Source organism: Mus caroli, chromosome 17 (genome assembly GCF_900094665.2).
Source record: "Mus caroli chromosome 17, CAROLI_EIJ_v1.1, whole genome shotgun sequence".
In the NCBI taxonomy this organism is placed as follows: domain Eukaryota; kingdom Metazoa; phylum Chordata; class Mammalia; order Rodentia; family Muridae; genus Mus; species Mus caroli.
The window spans coordinates 44,523,748-44,536,270 of record NC_034586.1 but is presented as its reverse complement, the minus strand read 5'-3'; the positions used below and the strand labels follow the sequence as shown (position 1 = coordinate 44,536,270).

Genomic DNA, 12,523 nt, shown 5'->3' with positions numbered 1-12,523 from the left:
TTAGTGCTCTTAACCACCAAGCCAATCTTTCTAGCTCCAAGACAAAGGTTTTTTTTTCAAATCACAAAACTGGGAGCTGGGGAGATGGCTCAGTGGTTAAGAGCACTAGTCAGTGCTCTCCAAGAGGCCATGAGTTCAATTCCCAGCAACCACATGGTAGCTCACAACCTTCTGTAATGGGATCTGATGCCCTTTTCTGGTGTGTCTGAAAAGAGCAACCGTGTACTCACATAAAAATAAATACATTTTAAAACTATAAAACGTACTCTTCCTTGGGTCTTTTTCATGACACCATGTGGGAGACAGTCAGGACCCCAGCCCAGGGCCTGGGGCCACAGAGAGATGTTTCCAGGGGCCAGGGGCCGGTGTCTGGAACTTGCAGGCTTTTCTTCTATAATTTGGACCCAAGTGCCTAGTTGTATTCTTTCAAGCCAACTCAATGTCCGCCTTCCAATCATGGTAGGGATTCCACCTAGCAGAGAGTGTGACATCTCTTTGGCTGTCAGCTCTGCTTGTCTGTTGTCCCGTATTTCAGCCCTGTGACTTGTCAAAAGACATTTGACTTTTGCGTCCTTAATCCAGGTTGTGGGGGCCTTTTATCTTTGGGTCTTTTTGCAGTTTCCTTCCACCTTTCCATCCATATCTGATTCCTCACAGCTCTGCCCTCTGCCCTCTGCTTCTCTCAGAGTTTCTTGCTTCTGTTTCTTCTTTCTCCCAGAATGGGAAGTATGAAGGGAGACAGGTAGAGCGGCCATGCTCAGAGACTTCAATCCCACTGCACAGCCTGGGGTCTGCTAAAAGGCAACTGCACCCCAAAATTGCCATAGCTTGGGCCCTGTGACCCCTGGCTTTACCCCCAGATCTTCCCAAGCCCAGACACCAAGACTGTAGGATCTCAGACACCTCCCATCCCTGTGCTGTCCTGGGAGCCCGAGGGGCCCAATCCTGCAGCCGCCGCCGCAGGGGAGCTGCGGTTTGTAGGAGGCTTCCTTCCCTCAGTCCGCCCACCCTGCCCAAAGCCACTCTAATTACATGGGCCTGTGGTTCACCTCTTCCCAGCACTCCTGGCTGTCTCTCTCGGCCTCTCTTCCTGCCTAGGGCCCCTCCCTGCTCCTCACCCCCAGGTTGCTCTCTCAAGTCTCTCCCATGCCAGCATTCCCTCTCTGACCCAGTTTCTCCACATCTGCCTTCTTCCTATCTCATAACAGTTCCATGCTTGGGTCGGCCCAGGCCCTGTCTAGTCTTTGTCTTTCTTCTTCGTAGCTGACTTTCTTGTTCATCCCAGACTGCCTGTCACCAGATCTCAGTGGCTCGGCCTTCCCAACCCAGTCTCCCAAACTCTCTCTCCCAGGATCTACCATCCAGTGCCTGTCAGTCTCCATAGCTAACTCTTCAGCTGTAACAGTAAGCAGCTTGTCCGTATCTCTCCTGCACTGTGTGCCTCACCTCTCCCTACATCTCTTTATACCACAGGCCCCTTCTCCTGATGCCACATGTATGTATTCACCCATGGATAAACACATGCCCACACGCCCTTGCACACGTAGGAGCGATGAGTTGGGAACTCTCAATTTGGAAGTCAAACACCACAGCCAGATAGGGTGATAGCTGAGTGATCGTGACGGCACCAGAAGTGAGGTCTCATTGGGTGCTCTGGGCTGTAGGTCAGGCCTGGGCCTGGGCACACAGGACACCAGGAAAACAATCTTTGATCATCTGCTTTTCCCTAGCCCAGACCATGTCCCTCCTCCCTGGGCTGGAGGTAGCAAGATCCACTCACCCTGTAGAGGCATCATCTGAAGAGGGCATCCCGGAGGAGGCGGCACCCTCCATGCCCCATGACAGTGGTCTCGGGGCTCAGCAGGCTCTGAACAGCATTGACCTCGATGTCCCCACAGAAGCTGTGACGTGTGAGTTCCAGGGACCAGGGGTTTCGGGTGGCAACAGGCAGGGAAATCCAGCCCAGTGTGCTGTCAAAAGTACAGTTTGTCTCTGCCCTGGGTGCTGATGTAAGGGGGGAGGGGGTGTCAGGGAGGCTGCCCTGCGGGTTATGTGAAGTCAGCAGCTCTCTACCTCTCTGCCCCGTCCATCTGTATGCATGAGGCACCTTCGCCTCTCAGAAAAAGAATTGGTTTGCTGGGCAGGGCCAGAAGTTAGAACACAGTACAGTGCACCCTTCAGGGCAGGACCAAGGTGCAAAGGAACGAGGGAAGCGGGTCCCAGTTGGGGAGGAAGGAGGGAAAAGTCATCTTTTTCACCAAGCCTGGTTGGAGGTCCCCTGGCCCTGGGAGCCAAGCAAGGGGTTGCCAGGATCATTTTCTTCTTCTCCTTCTCCTTCTCCTTCTTCTTCTTCTTCTTTTTTTTTCCTGATTTTTTTTCGAGACAGGGTTTCTCTATATATCCCCGGCTGTCCTAGAACTCACTCTGTAGACCAGGCTGGCCTCAAACTCAGAAATCCGCCTGCCTCTGCCTCCCAAGTGCTGGGATTAATTAAAGGCGTGCGCCCAGCTACCGGGATCATTTTCTGATAAGCAGCCACAGCCTTCTCTGATAGCACCTCAAAGTGAATTCTCTGTCTCTGAATGACCTTGAGTGCTTTCCTTAGAGAGACATTGCCGTAGCTCTTTAGCAGGCCCATTCTACAGATAGAGGAAACTGAGCACAGACCTAGACCAGAGCAGGACACAAGCCTGGCACTCAAGTCTGCTGGCCCCACTCCGCTGTGCCCACCTGCCGTGTTGGCATAATCAATGTGCCTCCTAGATCTCTAGCCAGGGAAACGGGGCCAAGTGTGGAAGCAGGGCTTTTTTTTTTTTTTTTTTTTTTTTTTTTTTTTTTGGCTCTTGACTTCTTGGGAGAGCCATGTCCTTAGCCTCCTGCACACACACACACACACACACACACACACAACTGAGAAAAGGAGGTCACGGTCATAGCCACAGGGAGGGCGTCCCAGGTGGGAGTGGGACAGACACCCCTGTGTCTATGGTCTTGAGTGTTTGCTCTGTGACTCAGCACCACCCCCACCCCTTGGCTACCCCATAGCCAAGGCCACAGGCGAGCTTTGTGTCTGCAGCACCTCCCAGGGCCCTGGGCTCACCACACATTCCCTCCCTCTGGCCACTGTGTCCATGTTTAGGCAGCAGGGCAAGGGACAGTGAAGCTGGCCAAAGGCTCAGCCCAGTCCTCTCTGTGGAGCCAGAATGATTCAGGCCTGGCCACTCCCCAGGCGGTGCTCCTGTTTACCAGGTGCAGGCCCCAGCCATGCCTGCCTGACGCTCCCAGGGTGTCACCTCTGCTTCCCACCTTGTTGCTGGTATTGCCCTACTAGACTCCAGGCCTCCTCCCCCCACTTCCTAGCTGTGGAATCTTTCTAACTATACCAGCTGGTCCTCAAGGTTTTTCATCAGAGACATGGGCCAGTAATAGATGGCTTGTGATGTCCAAAGACAATCTTATGTGTAAGTATCTTAGTATACCTCCTTGCCTCTAATACCTACTCGAAACATGTTAACTAGCCACTGCTTATAAGAAGTCATTATGTAGGGACTGGAGAGATGGTTCAGTGGTTAAGAACACTGACTGCTCTTCCAGAGGACCTGGGTTTAAATCCCAGAACCCACATCGAAGCTCACACTTGTCTTTAACTCCAAGATCTGACCCCCTCACACAAACATAATACATGCAGACAAAGCACCAATGCACATAAAATAAAAACAAACAAATAAATAAATGAATTTTAAAGTGATTATGTGGGTGTAAAAGATTATTTTCCAGTCCCTCAGTCCCCAGCCTTTGCCTCCTCTCTGTCCTGAATCCAGTTCAAAATCTCAAATTGGTTCCACTGCTGAGATTTGCTAGTTGTGTGGCCTTGGGAAACTTACATTCCCTCTCTGGAACTTTGGTTTCCTTATCAGTGAAAATAAGATAGTGATCCAGGCACGGTGGTGTACACCAATAATCCCAGCACCTGGGAAGGGGAGGCAGGAGGGGTGAGGGGCTTGAATAGGATCTTTGACAGCTACAGAGTCTGTTTGAGTCTAGCTTTGGCTACAAAAGATCCAATGGGGGAAAAAAAGAAAGTTTTATAAAGAGGATTCCATGAGAAGACAATTAGCAAGTGACCAGCCAGCACACAGTGAGTGTCCAGCCCCCTTTGTCTCTCTGAGCACTGAGGCCTCCTGTGAAATTTAAATCCACAAGGCAGCCTAGAGAGGTCAGGCCTCTAGGGCTCAGCTAAAGGCTGGAAATGCCCTATGTTTGTAGGAGGCACTCAGCAGCTGGGGTCCCAGACTTCCTGTGACCCCCTTCTAGTCCCCATACCAGCATAACACACATATACCCTCACCTCCCGAGACAAGTGCCAAATTGCTCAATTGAGCATCCTCTGAATGAGATCTACAAAGGAGCCAAGGATTTGGGGGAACCCGCAGACTCAGCTTCCTAAAATTGGTTGCTTAGGCTGGGAGGGTAACTGGCCTTCCTGGAGGTCTCTTACCCACCAGCCCCGACCCATACCCCATTTCCTAGACCCAGGAGCCCCTCCGCACAACAGCAGGGCCGGGTTGGACTCTGTAGGGCTGAAGGCAAGAAGCAGAAAAAAAGGGGCTGCTGTGTGGGGCCCTTGAGTCCAGGGCCAAGAATACATCTCCAAACAGATGTTCCCAATAAGTCACCCACAGCACCAAGGGCGAAAACAGCTGGGGGTTTGGCAGAAGCCAAGGTGAAGGTTAACCGATTCGCTGCCGTCTTAAGCAACCCCAGCCAACTGTGTCTCCCCTACTCCACTGTAGCTTAAATCCCAGAGCCTAAAATAAGAGATTTCATGTGAGTAAGGAAGTGGGGTCTCCCCCACCCCCGCTTTGTACCTCTAGTTTTGGGTTTGGTTTCTCTGGAATGAGCACTGCTATAGGAGTTGGGAACTGAGCCTCAGCCTGCCCCTGTCCCATAGTGTCACTGTGGGCTACTCATTCCTGCTTTCTGGGCCTCAGTTTCTCCATGTAAAGAAGAGACATCTGCCTGCGCCCCCCAGAGGTGCATCTAGGAGTGAAGTAGGCAGGATTCAAACGGATCACTAGAGGATCCTCATTGCCTCTTCATCTCTCCAGGCCAGCCTCAAGGGAACCCCCAAGGCTGCACCCCACTACTGCCAAATGGCTCCAGCCACGACCACCTCTCAGAACCGGGCAGTGCCGGGCATGCGGGGAACGGTGCTCTGGGCGGGTCCAAGGCCCACCGGAAGTTGCAGACGCATCCATCTCTGGGTAGCCAGGCTGGAAGGAAGAGCAGAGGCAGCGCCCGGTCAGCCTCACAGGTCCCGCTCCAGGCACAGGAAGGTAAGGCCCCTTCTGTCCGAATCCACAGACAAGACAGCATCACCAGCTTGCTGCTTAAGAAATGCACAACTCAGTGGAACAGCACTTAAGAGCCTGAGGCTGGAGAGTCAAGGCCATCGTGAGCTAAATAACAAGACCCTGTCACAAAGCAATAACAAGAAACCAGGTGTGGTGGCGCACGCAGCTATAATCCCAGCACTCGGGAGGCCCAAGCAGAATTGCCACGACCCAAGTTTGCTCCCTGGTACCCACGGGGTGGGAAAAGAGTTCTAACTCCAATAAGTTGTCCTCTGACCTCCACATATATGTGGGATGGTGTCTTAGCAGTTCAATAGCTGAAACAAAAACACCATGACTAAAAAGCACGTTGGGGAGGAAAGGGTTTATTTGGCTTACACTTCCAGATCACAGCCCATCATCAAAGGAAGTCAGGACAGGAACCCAAGCAATGCAGGCTCCTGGAGGCAGGAGCTGACGCAGAGGCCATGGAGGAGCGCTGCTTACTGGCCTGCTTCCCATGACTTGCTCAGCCAGCTTTTTTTATAGAACTCAGGACCACCAGCCCAGGGGTGGCCCCACCCACAATGGGCGGGACCCTTCCCCATTCTCCACTAATTAAGAAAATGCCCTACAACTGGATCTCATGGAGGCATTTCCCCAACTGAGGCTCCTTCCTCTCTGATGACTCTGGCTTGTGTCAAATTGACACACAAACCACCCAGTACATGTGTATAGAAAGGTAGGCCTCCAGCCTCAGTGAATCATTCAGGGACCACGGGGGAAAAAACCGCTAGAGGCGAAGCAGAAGCTAAGGTGAAAGGTAACAGAGGAGACTCAGTGTGAACGCCTGGACCCCTTGGACCTTGCTATCCTGTTCCACTTAGTAAACCATGCAAAGTTCGTCTGGGCTGATCCAGAGTAAGCTACCTGATTTCCAGAATCAGAAATTTTCCACAAGGGGGGTTGTGGGGCGCGTGCTTAGCACGTGATGGCTTTCTATCCCCAGAACCAAAAAAAATTAAAAAAAAAAATCTTTTTGGAGTGGACAACCTAAAGTTTAGTCAAAGTGATAGGAGAGAATAGAATGGTGTAGGAGTAGGGGGGAAGGGTGAAGGTGGGGGCCTAGGGGTGGGGGACGGAGGAAGTGGGGGTGGCAGGGGTGTATGGTGGGAATGGTGGGGACAAAGTATAGCAAGGGAAGCCAGAAGTTCTCACATCCGACACCCAGCTGCTGTTCCAACAACACAGAGCCTCCTCCAGTTGCCCAGGTCAACAATCAACTGGCTTTGCCCAGGTATACTGGCACAGCAAAGAACTATCAGATCTCAGCCTTTTTCATGTTGGGAAACCCTGGCCTAGCATCCTGAAAGCAGGATTCAGTGTGGCATTTGTGTTGTTGTTGTTGTTGCTGTCGTCATCGTTGTTAAGATTTACTTATTCTGCCGGGCGGTGGTGGCGCACACCTTTAATCCCAGCACTTGGGAGGCAGAGGTAGGCGGATTTCTGAGTTCGAAGCCAGCCTGGTCTACAGAGTGAGTTCCAGGACAGCCAGGGCTATACAGAGAAACCCTGTTTCGAAAAACAAAAAACAAACAAACAAACAAACAAACAAAGATTTACTTATTCTACTATTGTGTATGAGAGGTTTTGCCTGCACATATGTATGTGCACCACGTGTGTGCCTGTAATCCTCAGAGGCCAGAAGAGTGTATCGGATCCCCTGGAACTGGAGTTAACAAATGGTTGAGAGCTACCATGTGGGAGCTGGGAATTGAACTGAATGGAATGAAACCCAGGTCCTCTGCAAGAAACAGAAATTCTTCTAACCACAGAGCCATCTCCATAGGGCTCCTGCCCTGCCCCCTCCCCAACACACACACACACATACACACACACACATATGCAGGTGTGCATTTGTTAAGGCATTCTGAAACCTTCTCACCCCTGGGGGTAGGTTCTGCCAGAAGTATTTTATGACAGGCAGTCATTCTTGCCCTAGGGGTGGGGAAGTGGCTAGGTTAGGTGGTAGACCGCTTGTCTAGTGTGTTCAAGGCCCTGGGTTCAAGTCCCGTGGTATAAGAAAATAAATAATAATAATAATAACTCCTGTGCATTCTGGGCATTTGCTGTATGCTAGGGGCCTAGCCTGTACTCCCCCCCCCCCTTCAGCTCTCATGAAGAAGGCACACGTGACCATGTGACAAGGACAGGCACAGAGATTGCATCAGCACGGGAACACCCACACCAGCCCAGAAGGCTGCAGAGGGGTTGTGGAGTCTACAGGGTGAGGTAGGGAATGAAAACATGGAAGTGTCAGGTAATGGGTGTGAGGTTATTGGGCAGGTAAACTGAGACTCCAGGCATATAGGGACTCCAGGGAAGGCCTAATTAACTATGCCCAACTATGTTGTAGGATACAAAGATGACCTACCTACACACCCAGACAGTTGCATAGACTGAGGGTTTAAAATACAGCAGTGATTTACATCATCTGCATTTGAAGAGAACTACTGTATCCATGCTGGGCATGGATTGAAGACCAGGCATCCACAGAGGATGCTGGATCGCATTAATCAGCAAAGGGCAGTTCCAGTGGGGAGGATGAGCGCTCTGTTCCCTGACCTAGCCCCCAGGGAGGCTTACTGCCCAGGACTCAGGTGAGAACTATAGCTCACCAATTCAACTGAATATCTACCATGCTCACTTTGTGTAGCCTGAGCTGGCTTCAATTCTCTGTGTAGCCAACAGTGACTTTGAACTCCTGATCATCTTTCCTCTACCTATTATGAGCTAGGATTACCGACATGCAGAACTACAACATATACACAGGGCTGGGGTAGAACTCGGGTCTTTGTGCATGCACTGACCAAGCCGCATCCTGTTCTGGGGACTTGTGACACATCTGTGAAGGTAACAGACCAAGGGCCTGGCAAAGTATGGGATGCCCATCAGCCAAAAGCCTGTGGCATGGTGGGAGGTGACAGAGCCAGGAAGACAGAGGCGTACAGGAGAGTGGGGTGTGCCAAGGTGAGGAGAGGTTCTGTTTTCTACTGGGCAAGAGGAGTGGAGAACAGGGAGTGAGAACTCTCCAGGCAGAGAGTGGCACCAGTTTGGCCAAGGTTCAGCCAGTATGGGCAGGGCAAGGTAGAAGACGCTCAGGACTAGTCAGGAAAAGTGAGGTCTCTGGGCCTGAGGACCACCGAGAACCTGTTTTTCCCCTGTGGGGGTTGGGTCAGTGATGACTCTGAGCAAAACATGATCTGATACACAGCCTCTCTATTTGTATTTTTTCAGCCTCTGGTGTTTTGTTTTGTTTTTCAAGACAGGGTTTCTCTGTGTAGCCCTGGCTGTCCTGGAACTCACTCTGTAGACTAGGCTGGCCTCGAACTCAGAAATCCTCCTGCCTCTGCCTCCCGAGTGCTGGGATTAAAGGTGTGCGCCACCACTGCCGGCTCAGCCTGTTTTTAAAGGCTCCTTCCTACATGTGGGATAGACGACAGGTTGGTGAGGTATAGCCAGAGAGCAAGTGTGGGGACTTCAATGTGTGAGGGATAAGCAGAATTCTAGATTATATATTCTTTAAAAAAAAAAAATCTCATTATGCCAGGAAAACCAAAAAAAATTTATTTATTTATTTATTTATTTTATGTATATGAGTACACCATAGCTGTCTTCAGACACTCCAGAAGAGGATATCCAATCCCATTACAGATGGTTATGAGCCACCATGTGGTTGCTGGGAATTGAACTCAGGGCCTCTGGAAGAGCAGTCAGTGCTCTTAACCTCTGAGCCTCCTCTCCAGCCCCCGGATTATATAATCTTGTTTATTTGTTTTGTTTTTATTTTGAGATAGGCTTCATGTACCCCAGTCTGACCTCAAGCTCACTTTGTAGCTCAGGATGACCTTGAACTGCTAACCCTCTTGCTTCTGCCTCCCAAACACAGGGATTGCATGCATGCCACCATCATCCCCAGTTTCAACAGCACTGAAGATCCAACCCAGGGCTTCCTGCCTGCTAGGCAATCACTATATTAACTGAGCCACATTCCCAGCCCTTTGGATATATCTTTAAGTGGCTAATCTCTGTGCCTCAGTTTCCTCCCCTGTAGAATGGGGCTAATGAACAGAGCTGTTACCGGAGGCTTAGATGAGTTTACTTCTTATACAGCACTTACAACCGTGCTTGGACCATCTCTTCACTCACATGCCTGTAAGCAGACAGTGGCTAAGAGCAGGCTCTCCTGATGTAGATGCCATGGGCATCCCCACTAGCCTCATCTACTTCTCATGGCAATGGGGACTAAGGGAGCGAAGTGAAACTGCAGGTGCTTGGCAGCTCTGTTGGGCTGTTGTTACTGGGGCTCCCTGGCTCCAGCCTCTTACTCTCCTGTCCACTGCCTATAGATTGCTGCGTCCACTGCATACTGTCCTGTCTGTTCTGTGAGTTCCTGACGCTCTGTAACATCCTCCTGGACTGCGCCACCTGTGGCTCCTGCAGCTCTGAGGACTCCTGCCTCTGCTGCTGCTGCTGTGGGTCCGGCGAGTGCGCCGACTGTGACCTGCCCTGCGACCTGGACTGCGGCATCGTGGATGCCTGCTGCGAGTCCGCAGACTGCTTGGAGATATGCATGGAGTGCTGTGGACTCTGTTTCTCCTCCTGATGCCATGGGGTGGCCCCAGAGCTACCGCACAAAGCTTGACGCCTCCCCTGACCCCGGGCCGCCCCCTCAGAATCCCAACCCAGATGTGAGAAGGTGGGACGCTCAGAGGGGCCACCTCAGCCACCAAACAGGTCTGCTTTCAGACGCGTAGCCTGGTCCCCTCCACGGGTGACCAGGAACACGGCATCTAGAGCCTGGTAGGACAGAACCAGTTAGCTGCCACAACTCAGAACACTGTGAACAGTAGGGGAGGGGCCAGGAGTGGGGGGGGCCAGGAATGGGAGGCCCGTGTCCTTCTCTACCTCTGCTCCAGGTGCCTGCCTCCCTCGGCGCTTACCCCAGCTTTGAGGACAGAAAATGTGAAAAGGCCCCCGCCCCGCCCACTGCCAGGCCCCTACTCTCCTCCCCAGCTCATTTCCTGGGCTCTTGTGGGGGGCCTAACCCATAGAGTGACCCAAGAGGATGGGGTTTAGGGGGGTGGGGTGGGAGGGGCGCAATATGGAAAAGACTGGAAGGGGGTAGAGGGAGGGACTGTTTGATTCATTACTGTAAATAAAGACATCTGTTCAATCGCCATCTCAGAACTCTTTACAAAGTCTACGCACATAAATGCTCGAAAGCAAACCTGCCCTCTGCCCCCCCCACGCACCCCCACCCCCGACAGCACCTTGTGTGGGGCCAAAATGGTCTGGTAGGTAAAACATTTGCCACCCTCTGACTTTGATGGAATCTACATAAAAACTGGATGCAGGAACCTGTGTCTGTCATTCGGGTGCTACTACAGCAAGATGGGAAGCAGACAGGAGAGTCTCTGGAAGCTTGATGGCCAGCTATCACACAAGAAACTATTTCCAACAAGATGAGATGGCTGACCCTGAGGTTGTCCTGTGACCTGCTCATGAACCCTACACACATGTGTGAGTATGCACATGTGTGTGCACACACATGGACATGCGGGCGCACACGGTATTCGTGCATACATAGCCTATGTTGCTATCTTGGGCTCTCTTTTTCTTCTGCTTTCTTCTTTTTTCCTGCAATGATGGAAAAGGAGAGACCCACGCCTCCACCCGTTCCTGCTGCCCACCTGCTGACAGCCAAGTCCAGCAAGGGAACAGTTCACCTTGGCACAGTGTAATTAGCAACAGATGTGTTCAGGCTTTGATTAATTAATCTCCTGCCGCCGACTGCAGCTTCTCCCAAGCTTCCCTATGGAGTTGCTCCAAGGCTCCGGCTGACCCTGCGTCAGCTGCAGAGGGATGCCTAGGAAGGGGTCTCTCCAGGCCTGCACGCCCTGACTTGTACCTAAGATTCTGGGGGCCGGGGGCAGATGTGCCTTGAACAAGGGTCATATTCCATGGCTCAAGTCCTTTTGCCCAGTTGCCATAGGCTGGGAAAGAAGGAGGCCATGTCAGGACCACAGGAGCCTCAGAGGTCATGGGTCTAGTGACCCATTCAGGCAAAATGGCTACCACTGCCTTCCTCTGCCTCTCCAGTGCTGGGATTAAAGGTGTGTGCCGGCATATGCCCCTTCTTTTTGTTTTCGGGTTTTCAACAAAGAGTGTGAGGTAATTGGCAGACAGTTGCACTCTGGTCTCAGTAACAGCAGGACTGAGGCAGGGCCACTGGTTCTGTGGATAGGCGGCTCCCAAATGGGTGACTTGGCATATCATATCCATTACATGAACGCGCGGTCTCTGAAGAATGGTCCAGAAATCAGAGGTGGCTGGGATGGCCCATGCTGTGGTCCTACGCTCTGGAGGCTAAGCTAGGGGGCGAGTAAGACCATGTTGCAGGTAGAGACTCTGAACATGGCATCCCTGTGCCAGTGAGCGTTCATCTCATCTCATCTCATCAGAAACATGTGCAGGGCTTGCGGTTCAGCCCCGGGCAGCCTCAGATCTCCCTCAGTCAGGGGCTGAGGGCTGAGAGGAGTCAGCCACCAGGGGAGAGGAGATGGGGAAGGGCTCTGACCCATTCTGGCCCAGGTGGGCAGGAAGCCCCTTCTGGCCCCCCTCTCAGCTCACACACATGCTGGCAGAGGCAGGAAGAGGCACCTCAGCAGTCCAAACACTGATTTCCTGTTGGGTGGCTCCAGGCTGTTTTCTTTAGGATAGTTGCTGAATCCCCAGCCAGCGCAGGATGGGGGCAGGACACAGGAAGGATTTAGTCAGGCCCAGCACACACATACACACACACACACACACCCCTCACACATACACACATTCCACATAGTCATGTGGTAGCCTCCTATTCTACTTTCCAGAGCCTAGACTCAGCTGCAGAGGTCAGGGTCCAGCCTGCATCCTAATACCTGCTTGGCCTCTCGCCATTCCCCTTTCCTGGGGAAACTGACGGTTACTGCCCCGAGCCACGTTCTCCTCAACTGTACCAGAAAGCACCCAGGAAAGCCCTGGCTGGGTGCCTCCTTCTCTTTCCCATAATCCTCTGGTGGCACCTACTGTTGCTTACAGCTGGTTCTTTTTTTTTTTTTTTTTTTTTTTTTTTTTTTTTTTTTTTTTTT

At 51.9% G+C, this 12,523-nt stretch overlaps 1 protein-coding gene across 3 annotated transcripts in view; it reads left to right on the top strand.

Moving 5' to 3' along the window:
- Mdfi (MyoD family inhibitor) overlaps positions 1 to 10,577 on the top strand; it is an 18,755-nt gene extending 8,178 nt beyond the window's left edge. For 2 of the 3 annotated variants that reach the window (XM_021149721.1, XM_021149723.1), the window contains 3 exons: positions 1,731 to 1,910; positions 5,109 to 5,336; positions 9,743 to 10,577. In XM_021149721.1, the coding sequence (XP_021005380.1) occupies positions 1,731 to 1,910; positions 5,109 to 5,336; positions 9,743 to 9,999 (665 nt within the window). In that variant the 3' untranslated portion in view covers positions 10,000 to 10,577. The remainder of the gene's footprint in view (positions 1 to 1,730; positions 1,911 to 5,108; positions 5,337 to 9,742) is intronic. The other variant, XM_021149722.1, reaches the window with a different exon arrangement.
- The last annotated feature ends 1,946 nt before the right edge of the window (positions 10,578 to 12,523 follow it).